The 17,592-nt window shown below is 41.4% G+C and overlaps 2 protein-coding genes across 5 annotated transcripts in view; both read right to left on the reverse strand.

Moving 5' to 3' along the window:
- The window catches only part of LOC106040004 (caspase-8), a 48,065-nt gene extending 40,310 nt beyond the window's left edge, over positions 1-7,755 (reverse strand). Inside the window, exons 1-9 of one of the 4 annotated variants that reach the window (XM_067000098.1) lie at positions 7,201-7,755; positions 6,027-6,107; positions 4,454-5,225; positions 3,746-3,851; positions 2,589-2,727; positions 2,433-2,489; positions 2,026-2,093; positions 1,385-1,520; positions 59-560 (exon numbers count right to left, since the gene is read on the reverse strand). In XM_067000098.1, coding sequence (XP_066856199.1) covers positions 59-560; positions 1,385-1,520; positions 2,026-2,093; positions 2,433-2,489; positions 2,589-2,727; positions 3,746-3,851; positions 4,454-4,758 — 1,313 coding nt within the window. In that variant the 5' untranslated portion in view covers positions 4,759-5,225; positions 6,027-6,107; positions 7,201-7,755. Of the gene's footprint in view, positions 1-58; positions 561-1,384; positions 1,521-2,025; positions 2,094-2,432; positions 2,490-2,588; positions 2,728-3,745; positions 3,852-4,453; positions 6,108-7,200 lie in introns of those variants that run through there. The other 3 variants (XR_010832635.1, XM_013187587.3, XM_048058539.2) reach the window with 3 other exon arrangements.
- Positions 7,756-9,779: 2,024 nt separating this feature from the next.
- LOC106040002 (caspase-8-like) lies at positions 9,780-17,380 on the reverse strand. The gene is made up of 7 exons (XM_013187585.2): positions 17,070-17,380; positions 16,726-16,831; positions 15,587-15,725; positions 13,971-14,059; positions 13,272-13,383; positions 11,624-12,113; positions 9,780-11,002 (listed from the first exon to the last, which is right to left on the reverse strand). Exons 1-7 carry the CDS (start codon positions 17,378-17,380, stop codon positions 10,852-10,854), a joined length of 1,398 nt encoding a protein of 465 aa, XP_013043039.2. The 3' UTR covers positions 9,780-10,851.
- Positions 17,381-17,592: the final 212 nt, after the last annotated feature.

The following is a 17,592-nucleotide window of genomic DNA, read 5'->3' on the forward strand; positions in this document are numbered from 1 at the left end:
ATTCAGAATTTAAAAAAATACAGTGTTGCCACAAAGTAGTTTATGGAAATACAGTTACCGAGGACAGCTGTTCTCCAAGTGCTGGCATAGTGACTGTATGTACCAGCTCCCCTGGCTTGAGCTTCTGTAGGAAACATAGTCTTGCAAGGTAGCCATGCCCAAGAGGAAGTCTGCCTCCGAGGGGATGCACTCGAGCTGAAATCTTGCATCTGTTTCTAGAGAAGAATCTTGCTCTCCAGAATCTGTTTCAATGGTTACACCTTTCTGGCGAGCATCACCTTGGCATGCCTGAACAAAGAAGACTTTTGGTTTTCCAGCAAGTGAGTGGCAATTCTGCCCAGTGAAAGAAGTGGTCAGTTCCTGGATAGGTACTTCCTGTCCATCAACACCATATATAATGCCTTTTTTTCCATGAGAGAGAACACAGCAAACAAAACAGTCTTTGTCATTGTGATCTTTGCACCGGTAGATGTTCACAATCTTACGGATTTCTTCTGCAGTGAGGTCTTTATATTCTTCTATCTTAAAATGAAGGGTGCTGAAGACTTTGCTCAGAGCAGCTAGAAAGTAAACAGAAGGGTGATTAAAGCAGTCTTATAAAAACTGGACTCTTTTTGCAAATTATGTTTCTAGAGGAAGCCATTTATTTTAAATCCTGCTATACTACTATCCAGGTAGTTATACTCCTGCTCTGAAAATAATCTAGAAGTCTAATCACTAATCATATTTGTATCAAATTCCCTTAGCCCTCATTACAAGCCTTCCTTGTGATTTTGCTGTTTAGTATTGTCTTTGTATGGAAAAGTGCAGAACTAGCTGTTATCTCCCCAGCCAACTTTCAAAGCTAGTTTTTTCCTCTCACAACAGGTGTCAAACATTGCTATTGCTTTCCCCGAGAGTGGAGGCATTACATTTTTGGGTAATACCTGTGTCACAGAAGATTACTTGCACTCTGACTCTTGAATTAAGTTAAGAGTTCAATTCTATCAGCGAAGTCCTGCTGATGGATTTTATCTCTTGGTCTAGATAGCGCAAATATGCCCATTTCGAGGATCCTAGGACCTGCAATGAGCTACGCTACTCTTGCAGGACAGCCTGCTAAAATCAGGGCCACTGAATAGTGACATAAAAGAGTCCCTAAACTCCATGCCACCCACAAAACTTTTTTGTTTCCCTTTAAGCTGGATGTTAACTGAAATCCAAATTCTGGTTCTGCAGATTTTAGAAGTAGTATGCAACTCAGTCACTACAAGAAAAGTAGACTAGAAATGGAAGCTTGAACTTCAAACACCTAGTGCAGAATACGAAGTATTTCCTATTTTTAAGTCAGTCTACTCTCCCTGAAGTGAAGATATGCAAAGTCATCTTTTAATGTTCACTGTACCTGCATCCACATCTGTCCCATTCCGATCATTCATCTTTTTGAGTTCTGGGACTTCTTTCCTGGCTTTTGCAAAATTGTGATTATTCAGGATCAGGCATACTCCACGGGGTCGGCTGGTCATTTTGTAAGCTTCAAGCTGTTGGAAAGAGACTGCTTATGACTGCTTCTCAGCCCTTGCTTGTGGCACAGAGGGGTAAGGAGGCAACTGGCCTCACTGGGCAGCTCTCCCTGCACAGCTTTGCTCCCAGGATGTGGCAATTTGCTGCTCCACCGCCTCTGGGAGTCTTTGGTGCTGCACAACAGCACCCTGTCCCTCCAAGCCTTCATCATCATGCTCGGCCCACAAAGGGTGCTGCATTCACCCACTTTTCCAGGCCCAGTCATCCACCTACTGCATACTTCCTGGTATAACAAACTTGGCTTCCCTTGCTACTTTACAAATGTTTTTTTTGTTGTTGTTTTAACACTGCAGCAGGTTCTGCCCATGACTTAGTATCAAAATAAGGGACACTACAGAGTGCATTTTTATTTTTCTAGACTGCGCCTTTAACAGGCTGTGCATATAAGAACTGTTTGCCTCCCAAAGGAATGATCTCTTCTGAGACAAAATTATGACATTTTTAAGACACGTACTGACTTACCTGGGAAAACTGATCACAACTGCCAGGAGAATCGTGTGCCACACATGACGCCCGCAATCTGGGACAGGCTGAATACACATAAAGAAAGTATGCGTAAGTAGAGAACATAACATTAGAGAAATAATTGAATCTCTGTTCCTATTCTCTATTCACAAGTACTTCCAAGAGTTAAACTGTTCTCTGAAAATACTGAACTGTGGTTGAATGACTGTTCTTGTTAGCTATAAACCACACCAAGAAAAATCACCTAAAAGGGAGTTAAAAGTACTGTGATGAGTTAGTAAACAGTTGCATATCTGATCACTTTTCCGAGAGGCACATGTGTAAAGAAGTGAGATGCAAGTGATGTAGAGGGTCCAAAAGCTAGAGAAAAGCAGAAGATTCGTTTTGGAAGGAGTTTCACTTACCTTCAGGGACTCCTGGGCTGCTCCTCTGTCCTTCTGTTACAAGCATCTCTTCTTCACCTGAAAAGCATTCATTATTAGTCCTGTAAGATACCTACGTGTCACTTCAAGAATAAAACTTGTGGGAAAGAGGCCTTGTTTTGTTTTGATTTAGTTTACCAAATTGGTTTAATTCATATTCTTCGATTTTCTTCAACAGGCTCTTGTCAATTTTTTCACAAAGAGTCTTCAGGACAGTAAGGTTGTCTTCTCCCAAAATCCCCTTCTTCTCCATCTCAGTGAAAACGTCGAGCATTGTCTGGGCAATCAGAAAGGTAGTTTGCTCTTAGGGCACATCCATGCTGCTACTGGGAAGGAAGCTGCAGCATGTGCATGTGCACCCAAGCCAGCCTGAATAAAAGCATCTTTTCAACATGCGTATTTCCCTCACACTGCTCAGAAATGCTGAGATCTAATCCAGGAGAGCTAATGGTGATCACACAGGAGGAAAAAAAAGTATCACTTTATGACACCTTTCATTCAGCTGACTTACAGTGGCAATTTTTTGCACTCAGCTGAAACACAAGCATCACGCTAGTGACCAACTTCAGGCAGTGGCAACAATGGGTATAACCATGCAAGTACGGTATAAAGAGTTCTCTGAAGCAAGAGGGAACCTAAGGGACAGGAGCTCTTGCCTAACAGTGAGTGGCAGAGCACAGTGGTCACCCCATGGATTTACTATAACAGCTAACCACTCATTGGTCACAGTTTTTACTCTAAGAAAGAGGTAAGATTTTAAAAGAGTTGTCATTAGGCAGTCAGAATTGCAGGCTGATATAGTGTAACAGCAGCTGGATCTCTGTAAGTTAACTCCAAGCTCTTGGGTCTTAGCTCAGACAAGGATCTGCTGCCTAGATCTGTATTTTGAGTTTGGAAATAAACAGAACCAAAACATGAAGTAATAGCCACAGTGGGTGATTCTCTATGTTTGATACTGGCTTAGAAAGCAGCCAAAACAAAATCAGTCGGAAAAGATTAGTGAATGAGCTCAGCAGCCTTCTACGGATCAAAGCCACTGAGTCTCCCAGTCCCACGTGGAGCCTGGGCATGAAGGTGTCAAGCCTGTCCCAGGGCTGGCCCATGTCCTCTGGGCTGTAGGACTACTGCTAGAGCTACACGTTAATACTAGCACAGAACAAAAAGGGTCACCCTTTTCCTTATGGTCTTTTCAGTTTTAGTGACACTCATTCCCCACAGAGCAACCCAAATGCTACAATGCATTATAGTAATAATTTAAAAAAAAAAAAAAAGAAAAGGATTAAAGCAATTCTTACAGTTTCAGGGCTTAGCTTGCATTTTGGTAATTCTTTCCCCAAAAGAAATTTGAAACACTTCATCTCCTCTTTTGTGATGTTTTCTGACAGCTGATAGAGCAGGTACCTAGAAAGAGCAGTGGAGGACATTGTTTCACCATGTTCCCTAGCACGCTCCTTAGCGCAATTTGGCACGGTACTGTTCAACTGTCCCCTTAGTCTCCTCTGTGCTGCCTTCTCAAGCACATGGGCCCCTTTCTTCCTTTTTAGCGTGAGGGGATCTCAGTAACAGAACAGCCAAAAATCAAACCATTTCCAGCTGTAATTAAAAAGATCTGTGTTTTCCTAAAATCAAAACTGCACTGAGACTTTCTAGTACTGAGTACAGAGACAGTCACAGCCAGTCACTTACTACAGCCCACAGCCCTTGGGGGGGTAGGGGGGGGAAAGACCGTGATAAGCTGTGAACTATTTCAGAAAGGTGCAGCTTCGTTTTCTCCCTTCTAGGGGATAGAAATTTCTATTTTCTCTACTGCTTATACCTGCTTTCCCCTGGAAAGACGCAGGAGCTTGTGTATTTCCAAACCTTAGCCTGGTGTTCAACTCATCTGTAAAAAACTTACACTGACCCACCTGAGGTCAGTGGATCCCAGAGAGCAAGCTCCAGGGCCAGGCTCAGCCCACCACCACCCCAGGCCACCCGGTGAACCCATGCCACTAGCCACTCACCTGAACGGTGACACCCGTGCCCTGCCTGGGATCTGAAGCTCCCTCTCCATCACCTCTCGGCTGGAGCCCAGCTGGGCAGCCAAGAGGTCCATCCGATTGATCCGGTAGAGCAGCTCCCGCAGGAAGGCCAGGTCCCCTGCCTCGATCATGCCTTTCTCCAGCAGCGCCTGGAAGAAGGCCTTGGGCTCCTCAATGGCTTCCTGCTTCCTCACAGGGACGTGCTCCAAGCTGAGAAACTTCATAGCCGCCAGCTCAGCCCTGTCCAGCGCCTCGCTGATAGCATAGAGCTGTCTGGAGAACTCCATGGCCCAGTCAGGCCCAGGCCACAACCACTTCCTCACCACCGGCCTTCTCACCACTGCTGCTGTGCTTCCGTCTGCCACCGGGCATGGGAGGGAGGTGGCACGTGGGCCACTGGGAGCTGTAGTTCTTTCTGGATTCCTAACTAGAAACTCCCCAGTTTAACTTAAAAGCTGTGTGCCTGCCAGAGAGGAGCTCTCTCAGACACACCTGAGGCCCACTCTGTTTGCAGTTATGGAGCACTATTTAAAAAGATAGAAACATTCTGAGGAAGCAGAAAATCCCTACCATACACTTGGCACAACTAGGTGGAGAGCGCAGGGTCTGGTTACCATCCACCAGAACTGACCTCCCATGAGCTCATCTCCTTGGGTGTCACTGCTGGGCAAGCTCTTCCCTTCAGCCTGGGAGCCACCATACCTCAGATTTCTTTTTCTTCCGTTGTCACGAAATACTAATACATCCCTCTTTACTGTTAGAAAACAAACAAAAACAAAAAACCAATACCAAATAGGTCTTCTTTTTCCAGCAGAAAAAGGATGTTTTCATACAACTTCAAACGTGTACTACTGACAGGAAAAGTGACTTTTACATAGCATGACTGATTTCATACTACATGCATAACACAACATGCTGCACACTGTTTCATATTAAAGCTGCCCCCTGCTTGTTTGAATTCTTCTCTTTTTGCTTCATAGAATTCATACATCCTCTCAGTGAAATCAGTAAGTGGAAATTGGTGGGGGAAGCAAATGAGAGCTCTACCTGCATTTTCAAGTACTTCATAAAAAAATACATGTTGAGCCCACTTGAAAACTAATTGCAGGAGTGACACTTCAGTGGTTAAAAATACAAAGATGAGTTTGCCAATAAAATATTTTCCCAAGCCATGCCATTATCTTCACATGTCTGAAGATATTTCTGAGATGAAAGAGTACATTCTTGAAAAAAAAAAAATGAACTTGTGCAGGTCAGAAGCTCCCTCTGCCTGGGCATTTGCTGCAATCATACCTCTCTAATTTAAGGGCACTAACAATTCATCGCCATTTTAACATGAACAGAAAGAAGCTCAGAATGCCACAAATGAACTTTCTCTTCACGAGCTGTTCCTAGGACACTGACAGGAAATACACACACACAGTTCAGGTGGTCAACTCTATACCCTAACAGGCACTGGCTGTTGAACCAGCTTCCCTCCGAGCCCTGAGGACTTTTAGCAACACACTTATAGGAGCACAGCACGATGGGGTGAGACCTTAAAATGCTACATAACCTCTGTTACATCTTCTGTAGCGTAGAGGGTATTTCGCAGCAACGGAAGGGAGGAGATTTTATTAGATGGATTTTCATCCTTCTGAAATTGAACATTAACACCTTATCAGGAGAGCCACCCTCAAGCATCCACAGTCCCCAAAGAAATAAACAAGGTGTCAAACAAGATATGCACTGATTTAAAAACAGACAGACACCACACCACCCCACTCCCCCTAAAAAAAGGAAAAACATGTTTGGCAATATATTAAGCAGAAATATTTACATTATTATCGTAGAAGTCATTTATCAATGTACAAAGCACTACGCAAGATACTTGATTACAATATGTGTACAAGTTGGGTCACAGGTGGAAGTAACCTGAATGCAGCAAGATATTTTTATAACAGCCTATGAGCTAACATGCCCTCAAGTCATGTTAAAACAAGCTCTTTCTAGTAAATAGACTACAGGAGGTATGGATCCTTCTCTTTGCACTGATATGCCAGAACAAAGCAGGCCTAAACACAAAGTGGCTAGAGGAATATAAAACTAATGTAAAAGACCTAAGCCAAGCTCAGAAGCAATGTCCAGAATAACTTTCCATCTAGCTAGAAACGTATGACAGTTTGGAACCACAAAGCCCAGTCACATCAGGGGGCTGGGGAATTCCTGTAGCTGTCAATAATAGAACAGACAGAGCAATAAGTAAAGGCACGACTACAGAAAGGAAATACAGAAATGAGTATCTGGGAATTCCCAAAGATCTTAACTATATTTTTTAGCACACTGCACAAAAGCCACTTCAAACTAAACATGCTGTTATCTGTTCATAATTTGACACATCTCGAGCTGAAAAAAAAAGGCAGATCTGAGTAATTCCAGAGAACGTGTTCCCAAATTAGTTAGTAGGTCAGAATTAAAAAAGGCAGCAAGCACAGGCTGAACACTGAACATTTCCTGAGAAAAATCTAGCTCTGAACTCTCAGCTGCACAGCTGGATCTCCTAAATGTTGTGGATTTTATTTCCACTTCTCCTTAGACTTCAAGTCCCTGATCTTACGGACAACAGACACAGACAGCAGTTAAATCTAAAACAAAACAATCAAAACTCCCCAGTAGATTAACTAACTTTACACCACTTTGAAAACTTAAGAGCAAACCTTTATAGAGGTAGTGGGAAAACACATACTTACAGAAGCCCATGCAGTGGTAGAAAGCAGGCCATGATCTGAACACAGGCAGGCTCCGCACACGTACCACTAACCCATCCCAATAGTGGCAGATTACCAGGTGACCCTAAAATCTTTACAGCAGAGACAATGATAAACTTCCCATGGAAGGGGGGTGTACACAGCTCTCTGGGAAACTGATGTTAAACTGAACAAATAGGTAAGGAGATGCAAATTAAGAGGGCAGAGATTCATGCCTCCGAATAACATAGTTTCCGCATTCTGTCGTCTCCTACTCTTCTAAGCATTTCCCCTTTCAAACAACGTCACTCTGATCTTGCCTGCTTGCAACTTAAGCCTACAGGGTTTTAACTCATCAGCCTTGCTTTCCTGCCAACCTTCTGAGCCCACTTCCTGGTGTTAACGCTTCTACTGGCTGAAAGCAAAATACAGAGTTGTGTGCCAGTATTGTTTCAGCACAAAAGTCTGCCTCCCAGACAGGAGGTGAAGAAAAGGGAGGACAGACTGAATAATTATAGCTGAGTGCCTTCAGAAAGGAGACGTAATTGCCCCTCACCATTCTCCAAGTTGTGCTACAGAGGAAAAACAGTCAGAAAGCTGCAGAGCCTTCAAATTTCCTTCTTACCTTTCAGTTCGGGGGGGGGGGACAACAAATACATAGAAGAACATATCATCCACCCGGCTGCAGGCCTGTATGAGCATATTTTGCTCAACCCAAGAAGGAAAGTAGTTTTGTTGATCAGTGCATGAGTCACATAAAAATTCACAGCATAGCTGCTTCCTGAAATTACTTGTAACAATAATTGACAGACAGCCTCACCACAAACATGGCAAAGGAATTAACTAGATTATATCTGAGCCACAATCCAAGGATGGTATGAATCAAGGCTCCTAATTCTTCTTGCTGGGCCTGGATAGTGTGTCCAAGAACAGACAACGACCATTATTCTCTGCCACTACTCCTCATCTGTTTGTCCACGGTCACTTCTTTTCCCACTATCAATACATTAGTTTCCAACACATTTCCCCCCCCCCTTCATCCCGACCTCACTGCCCTTGCCCCTTCCCTGTTTAGAAAAAACATTGCAACAGTCTGTAGCACAAGCCAATGTTAAAAAAACATAGTTACACTTAAGTCTTCATTGCAATTATGTTTTTTGTACAAGCTAGTATTTATATCGTAAAGAAAGCTGAACTTACCTCAACACTGCGGAGACTGAAGGGTATCCTCAGTTTTAGAGGAGACAGCTGCACCAGTGAGTCATCAGGTTGCCTGAGACAAAGAACAATGTCTTCCTGAGCTAGCCAGACTAGCATAGAGAGGGGATTGTATGCGGCTAAGCCCAACACAAAGTATAAAAACTGCACAAGTGATTAAACAAACTGAAGAGAACAATGGGATTGAGTTGGTTCAAGCCACATATTCCTTCCTATCAACTAGAGACAGCCAGTGTCATAGCAGTGAGCATGTGGAGACTGGTGATGAGAATCTCACATTTGTATTGTATTCAACTTCAACTGTATAGTGCAACTGCTGTGTTATTTTCATGTTGTGATTTCAGTATATTGTTGTATCATTCAAAAAACCCATGTAACACCAAATATAACAAATAGGTAAATTTGATATTAGACATTAAACCCTCCTCATGTGGAGAGGGTTATTTTTTCACAGAAAAATATGAAGAAATGGAAATACCATGGATTCACAACTTAACTAACACCAGTGATATTTTCTCTCAATTGTACTGGAACAGCTGCCACCTTCCAGCAAGTTTCTCCCAGAGGAAGCAGTGATTTTATTTAAACAACATTTCCATGTCATAAAACAGCATTTACAAACTAACTTCATATTAAGGTCTCATTTATGAAAATGCTATAAAAATGTAATTAAATTGTTGCTGCATTTTTCCTAGATGGTTAACCAAATGTCATCCGTAGAGCTGTATCATAACATCTTCTATTAGCATTTGCCACAAACAGCACTCTCATTTACGTTGTGCTAGTAACGCCTATTTATGAAGCCTGTATGAACAGAGCTTTGACTCGAAGAACTGACATTCTCCCTTTTACTTGGAAGGTGAAAACCGGTAACTGAAGCAAAATGCTCCACATATTCTGTGGAATTAGAAATAAATAAAATTCTCACTTCTGGAAGACAAGCAGTAACGAATAAAGAACCATTGCATTACGTTTAAACACAGATCTCCAAAAAACACAAACTAAAAAAAAGCAGAAGTTACATATTGCCTCATATCCATCCTTTACCTTGTTACAAAGCTTAGAAGGGATGTGGCTGTTAGACTCCTGGGCAGCTCCCACACACCATGTACACATTGCTGAAGATGCAAGGTAAGCACATGGCATCAGCTGCCATTATCATGAATGTCCTGAATTTAATTTACTCTTTTCTACCATCTTTAATGAAAGGATAATGAAAGGATATCAATATGCCACACTCTCAGGGTGGCTGCCATTGCATGAGAGCAAAAGTAACTTCTTCAGCTGAAGAAGTTTGTTGTGTTTGTTGCACTGACTGTCCCTCAGTCAGCTCCTCTAAGAGAGAAACACACCACAACCAAGGGTGATGTGACAACCATCAGTATTTATTCCAACAGAGATTAAGAGCCCACAGGAAGTACAGACAGTTGCCAGGAGGGGACAGCATCTCAGAACTGTGCATCTAATGGAGTGGCACCTTCCTTCCAGTGGTCATCAGCCCTCCAAAACAGACTGCTCCCTAAGTGCTCTGTGAAGTAAAACAATTAGAATCCTTACTATTAAAAATCCTAACCAGCAGTGCTGTTCAGCCAAGTAAATTAGTAACGTAAGTAAGTCAAGTAAATTAGTAACGTAAAGCAAAACAAAATACTTGGAGGAAAACAATCAGACTTGTATCATCATCGTTTTTTTTTGGTCCTTCTGGACAGGGACATTATTTTCTGTGAATAACTATACAGTTTCCAGAAGAACTATACAGTTTCCAGAATTAGGCAATTACTCACTTCTGGGTACTTCCTTACATGATACAGTTACAACTTCACACAAGGTCTCTGAGAAGGGATCTGGTGCTCTGAATATACCTGGATTTCAAGGTCTTATTCTCTTTTAACAACAGATACAGAAACAATAGGTTAGAAATTTAGGTTAGAAATTAGGAGACATTTCTTCTCAGAAAGGGTAGTCAGGCATTGGAACATGTTGCCCCAGGAAGTGGTGGCATCACCATCCCTGGGGGTGTTCAAGGAAAGGGTTGGACCTGGTGCTTAGGGACATGGTTTAGTGGGTGACATTGGTAGTAGGGTGATGGTTGGACCAGATGATCTTGAAGGTCTTTTCCAACCTTAATGATTCTATGAACCTATGATTTTATGGTAGTTCTATTGGCAATTCCCCTAATACTTAAAAATCATACTGCTTGGAAATGCCTTCTCACTTGAAAGCAGGGCTGAAGTGATCCCAACTCCACTGCCTGAGCAGACTGCTAGTGATCCAAGTTCCAGAAGATTCATTAAACATGGGATCTGAAAAATTTGGGTCACACGGCCCCTTGCAGGACTGGGACTAACTACACAGATCTAGACAATTTCAGTTGCAACTTCTCTTGAATTCCCTGTGGAAGCCCATTCCAGAAGTTATTCTTAATCAAGTATATTCTTATTTTTCTGTTGACTGGCACTGTGGAATCTGGAAGATAAACTGCTTCCGCAGGGTTGATGTTATCTTTGGCATCTGCTTCCATCCATTTAATACTTTTCTTCCCACTTCCTTGTTCACTTCTGTCAGGATGGTTACAATATCCTTGCGGCTTGAACAAAAACAAAGAAAAGTTACATTAAAATACACAGTACTTGCTGCTAGGCCAAGGAGTTGATCTATGTTTGCTTCAGTGAAGTGAGATCTCAGGGAAGACTAGTATCTTCCCTTCACCTTGCCTGTCACTGAAATTGCACATGCCACTGTGAAACCACAGAATTCAGTACATCTGGGAGAATAAAAGCAACCTCCATGTAGGATCACTATACAAACAAACACACAGTCCTCTACTTTGGCTGCAGTCAGAATAGCACACTGAAATGAAACAGAACCTGATTTATGCATTCCCCAAGCCCTTTGAACATAATGAGAAAGTGATATCTGGAGAAAAAAAAAATCTATCTTCTAAATCAACTTTATGAGAGAGGCAACAATGAAAATTATGATTAAAGAATACTGATCTTCTGCCTGTGTATTCAACCAACAAACTGGCCTCTTATCAGGTGTCACTAGAAGAAAAATCCCTTATTACTCAAAAAATGTTAAAAAACATGCACATACATGAACACATTTATTTATTTGTAATGTTCCAGCATCGCACTCCTGAATCTACACCTGGATTAAGAATAGTACTTACAGCTGAATCTACACCTGGATTACAAATAGTACTTACAGTGGGCAAAGTAACTTCATCTTGTCACAGAGGCATTGAATGTAAACACTGCCAGTCTTTATACAGCGGTAGCACTCAAAGTCTTCCACAGTAGCCATGCCAACCAGAACATCAGCCTGGTCAGGAATGGAAGGCAGAGGGATAGCATCCATCTCGAGATGGCCAGAACAGTCTTCTTTTACTGTGACAGCTGGATGACCTACAGAGCCTTGGCAAGCCTGGATGAAAAACAGCTTGGGTTTGCCAGCAAGTGAAGGACAATTAGATCCACTGAAGCAGGTGAGTAAATCTTTAATATTTACGAACTCATGATCAGTGCCTTTTATTTTGTCTTTTTCACCATGTGAAAGAATGAAGCAAACAAAACAGTCCATGTTGCTATGGTCTTTTTTGCTGTACTCTTTAACTGTCTCATATATTTCTTTTGCTTTTAGATCCATGTGCTCAACTGTCTCAAACTGAAGCCACTTGAAGACCCTCTTCAGAGCCTCTGGGAAAGAAAGTCAGAAGGCACTTGGTAAACATAAACAGTGAAAAGGAAGATGCTGAAACATCAGGCTCTGTGTGGTAGAACAGGTATCACCAAAAGTGTTCAGATCCCACCAATAAATTCACTTGACTGCCTCTTAGCCTGCCAAGTCTAATTAGAAAATCACAAATGCCTAACTTATTTATTTATCTTTTAAATACAACTGGGTTCAACAACACGCTATCTAAAACAAACGCAGGTTTCAGATTATCCAATTAATCAGTACAGTTTAGTGAAGCTTACTTTTATTTAAGTAGTCTTTAACTGAACATTGCATAGAGATCTCAGATGGATAAGAACAACCCTTAGAAAGTTAAGGAAGACATAACTCTTCAGAATGATGATTTCTGCCATTCTTAAATGAAGTAGATGCCTCACTCTGTGAGACTGATTGACGCAGCAAGAATGAAGGCAGGGTAACCTGCTAACATGCTAGCAAGGACAGAGTACTACACAGACTTCCCAGCAAATATTGATTTAAGTGTTATGTAGGTGGAAAGTATCTGGGAAGCAAGAAACATGTAGACAGGCTGGATGGAGTTAAAAACAGTGATGTGTGCTTTCATGAAGCAGATTTTTAGTTTATTAAGATAAACAAATGACACTTGCAGGAAGACAGGCTTGAAGGAAATTTATAAAGCAGTAAAATAACTGCATTTATTTGAGCATTGTTGCAAACAAATGCCCATACTGACTAAACTGGAATGCTTTCTCAGCTGGCAACATGTCCAAGCTATACCCTCCAATCAGTAAGTTATGCAAACAAAACATTACAAGAATTTAAGGACTTAAAAGTGTTACTCTATGATAGGTAAAAATTAAAAGCAACCAAGAAGTGAAAAGGTAGATCATCAATCCCTCCTTCACTTTTCAGTAAATCTGACCAATTAAGATGATGCTTTTTCACCTACAACAGCAAGATCTTCCTTCTTAAAGCCATCAGCTAAATTGTTGGAAGTGGTTTATTTTGAATTTCTACAGTTCTACGGTAGTTGTCACTCCAGTTACTCTGGAAGCAAAGGAAAGTGAAAGTGATCATTCTATAGGAAAGATTAGATAATTCTTTCAGAAGGTAATAAAAAAGAACACACTAGGAATTGGATTTAAAAAAATACTTACTTCCATCTTCTATTGTTCCTTCTCTGCTTTCACATGGATTTTTAAAATTGTGGTTATTAAGAATCACACAGTAGCCATGGGGGTTATTTTCCATCTTATATGATTCCACAAGCTGTAGAAACAAAGAAACCAGATTAAAAAAAGCAGTGCCAAACACCCTAAATCATGAGGGCAAAGGTACAAGAAAATAAAAAAGCTCAAAAGTACAAGTCAGCCCAGAGGGAAGGAAGTTGCTGGCTCTTCCTGAAACCCTCCTCTCTCTTTGTGGTTAGGATATGATTTTAGAATAGGAGAAAGTGAGTGTCCAGAAACACAAATTTGCACATGTGGAGGATAAGTTCCTGAACTGTACCATTCACTCAGAGTCCTGACTTTCTAGTGAGGTAGCAGATGCTGCAGGACCCTTCCCATCTATCCAGGATACTCCCGGACTGTCCTGGTTTTCATTATTTTTAAAACTGTTTTTCTTCCCATGACAGCTACTCTTTCCTTTCTTGTCTAAAAGGTTGCTGACAGCCAGGTCCTCACCAAAGGACAAGGCTTGATCTTGTTTTGAAAACAGGAATTCTTTCCAGGCCAACATATAAAGCCAGAATCCCTCCCTTTTAGCTCTTCCACCTGCTTAGTCTTAAAAAATTATGCTCCCTGCTCCCACCTGTTGGGCAAATACTTTAAAGGCAATCTTGAAGTATTCCTCACCAGGTGTGGTGTCCCACCCTCTGCTCCTTGTCCTGCTGGATGCAGAGACACACAGATTGGATAGCTGAGTTTTTCCTTAGAACCATTTTCTAAGAGGAAAATAAAAAGAACATTTTAGGAGTAAAAGGATAAATCTTCCACTTTGCATATTTCAAAACCAAAAAAAGAAAAGCTCAAGGAGTGAGGTGGAAGGTTTTTTTCACTATCACTGGTGAGGCTGGGCCATGAATGGGTTCCAGTATTGCAAACTGCCCGACAGTGAAGCCGTGCAGAGTGTCCCTTGGAACAAATGATACATTTGTGTTAAGACTGCGCAGCCCTAACCAGACATTCCCAAAATTACAGTTATTAAGTAAAAGCGGACCTCTGCGCTTGAGCACACACAGAAACTTGAGACTGGAGATGGCATATGCTGCATTCTCACAGTGACTGTACCTTGTTCCATTTCTTCTCTGTTCTTTTAGTGGTAGCAAGAGCCACATAACAGAAGTCTGAATGTGATGATCACCCCAAGCAAGCTATCCCTTAGCATCTCTACTATGGGATATATAAGTCAAAGAGGAGACCCATTTTTGTAGTACAGCCAGCTCATTTACTTCTGAGGCCCCTTCTCCAGAGGACTTTGTTTGGGTGGACACAGCAAAGAGACAGAACACCAGCATAACGAAGATCTCCTCAAAACACTAAAACACTGCTTTGAATACAACTGCCAGAAATAAGAGAAGAAATCAAACCCATAAGTCTGCACAGGGAAATAAAATCACAATACCCCTTTTACAAGTTACATAGATGTGCTCTTTTTCTGCTTATCAAGGGGGACAAAACATACCAATACTACTAAAAAGCCACTCCCCTGACACAGGGCTTGTTTATGCTAGCCTTCCTTGACAATTTTCTTTTGCTTTTGTAGCAACACAAGCATAAGCCAGCAGCAAAAAGATACGCCACAGGGAAAATAGTCGGTAACTCCATGGTTATATAGACATGTCTAAGGAAACACACATCCTGAGTCAACTGAAAAGAGGTTCTGGGGAAACATTTAGTAGATTCCCGTTTTGATGGTTGACACACCTTGTGTCCCAAAGAGTAAGGCCTGTATATGGTGTCACAAGCCACCACCTCAGCTGCAACAGCCCAGATATGAAAGTTCTTGACATTTCACATCTGATATAGAATGCTAATAGTTAAATTTTAGCCAAGTACCTGGTCTCCAGTGACTTCTCCTTCAAATAAGAAAAAAGAGCGTGCTAACAGAAAACAATGCTCAGAACCTCCCAAAACAAGTTTCCTCAAGCCCATTGTCTTTCTTTTTCAGCAGCTGAAAAGCTATAGTCCAAAACCAGCACTGCACTGCTTCCTTTGCACTTAAAGCAAAGATAAAGGAGAGGCAGACCACTTACAAAGGGCAGGATGTATTTCACAGAGAAGTACAAGAAGATATGATGTGATAGTGAAGAGGCAGAGAATATTGGAAACCACAGGTACCAAGACCTGTTCTGCCTATCCCAAGATATTGTAAGATGTCTCTTATCTCTGGACTCCTAAGATCCCAAGGATCGAGCCACAAAAAAATCACAAAACAGTTCTACTCTTAAACAGCTGATTAAATAGTTTACCTTTTGTTTTTTCTTCATAGATATCAATTCTTTTTTTTAGGTCAGCTCTAAATCCCTTTAATATATCCTTCAGAATTCTCAAGTCATCTTCTTTAATTATTCCATTTCTTTCCATTTCCACTAAGACATTCAACATTGACTGGTAAAACAAAAACACAGAATCCACTCATACAGTGACCTTCAATAACTGCAGTACCTGGCACTTCTGCAAAGAACAGAAGACGACATCTTCATTCCCAGAGACCTAAAGACCTAAGCTAAAGACCAATTTATTTTTGCTCCAAACTTCATTAACTGGAGAAACACATCACTAGAGTAAAGACTGGATTGGTAGAAATTGCCTACGGCTAAGTTATTCTGCTGTGTTTCAAAGTGCAAAGCACTTATGCAGTTAATTATATGACATCTTGTTGTGCCTCTGCATTCAGATGAATTGCTGTAAGCCACTTAGCTGCATGTTCTAATGCAGGAAATGTCTTCAGGGATGACTTTGTTTTTTAAAGCTGTTTAGTTCACCAAGTTGCAGGTAAATCCGCTAATTCTGCAGTAGGTGCCACAACACAAATAGAACTTTTAAGGAAGCTTCTTGGTAATACCAAGTGCCTTCATAGCACTGTTTGTTGTTTACAAAACGGATATTAAACTAGCTCACCAAACCTCCTAATCCTTCTGTGGGGAAGTTAACAAAATACTACTACATCAAATTACAATGAAGAAAAAAAATGTACCCAGTGACACACAAAAATTAGTGCTGGAACTCATGTTAGAACTCAATTTTCAATCTCCAAAACATTGTTTTTCTTCCAGCAAACATTACTTTTATTAGATACAGCGTGTGCACAAATGTCTTATAAATGCCAAGCAAAGAAGAAAGTAAGAGCATGATGAATTTTGCATGAAGAAAAGATAGGGAGACAGGTGGTGGAGGCTAAATGAGAAGAAGAGAGCAAAAAGGTCAGCGAAAAGATAAACTAAGAAAAAAGGGTCCTTTCTGTCACAGAGCACCTGTCAGCTAATATCAGAAATCTTTAAACAACAGAATTTTAGTGACAGCACACTGCTCTCTCCTTCCTCCCGTCTTACAAGTGGCAGACTCTGAGCTAGCCTTGCAAGAAACTTATCGAGGTCACTTTGCCTACAGCATTATCCTGGAGCTTGTTCTTTGGTATCTGTTTTTGCAGCAGGAATTTCACGCTGTTGACATCTTCTGGAGTTAAGTCCTCTGCAATTCCATACAGCAGCTGTCTGGCAATAAAGGATAGAAAAAGACTGATTAAGGAAGTTAGGAGAAGTAAACATGACAACTACACATTTGAACTTAGAAATGTGAAATGTGTCTCAAAACTCACAAGGGCAGGAAGTCATGCTGTAATAAATTCAATTATTCTGGGATATTCGTAAGATAACACTACAGAGAACAAGACAGCACACAACAGAACTGTCGTACATTTTGCATGCAAAGGTTTACTAATACTGTGCATACCTGTACGTTGACACCTTTGCCCTGCCTGGGATCTGAAGCTCCCTCTCCATCTCCTCTCGGCTGGAGCCCAGCTGGCCAGTCAAGAGGTCTATCCGATTGATCCGGTAGAGCAGCTCCTTCAAGAAGGACAGGTCCCCTACTTTGATCATGTCTTTCTCCTGAAGAACTTCAAAGAAAGCCTTGGGCTCCTTAATAGCTTCTTGTTTCCTCACAGGGACATGCTCCAAGCTGAGAAACTTCAGAGCCCCCAGTTCATCTGTGGCCAAAGCCTCAGAAATGTCAAAAAGAAGTTTGCGGAAGTCTGTACTCATTTCACGTCAGGATTTGGATCTAAACACAGAGAAAATTTAATTTGGTTTGTCAGTAACAGTAGTGAAACACCACGAATATAAAAGGTGTCATGTCATGTAGAATAGTCCAAAATAAATATATATAATCAAAAATACTTCAGTAGACAGATGCTGTCCTGCCACCATAACTTTGACACTTTTTTCTCTTGGTTCTCTGGACTTAATGGAGAGCA

The sequence above is a fragment of the Anser cygnoides genome, chromosome 6, assembly GCF_040182565.1.
Source record: "Anser cygnoides isolate HZ-2024a breed goose chromosome 6, Taihu_goose_T2T_genome, whole genome shotgun sequence".
NCBI classification, from domain to species: Eukaryota; Metazoa; Chordata; class Aves; order Anseriformes; family Anatidae; genus Anser; species Anser cygnoides.

Bases quoted from the DNA above. Each gene is read 5' to 3' on its own strand.
- LOC106040002 (XM_013187585.2), bottom strand. From the start codon at position 17,380: ATGAGTACAGACTTCCGCAAACTTCTTTTTGACATTTCTGAGGCTTTG. The intron at 16,832-17,069 runs GTATGCACAGTA...CTTTATTGCCAG, and splicing joins GCAAAGGTGTCAACGTACAG to ACAGCTGCTGTATGGAATTG. The intron at 12,114-13,271 runs GTAAGTATTTTT...TTTCTTTCCCAG, and splicing joins AGGAACAATAGAAGATGGAA to AGGCTCTGAAGAGGGTCTTC.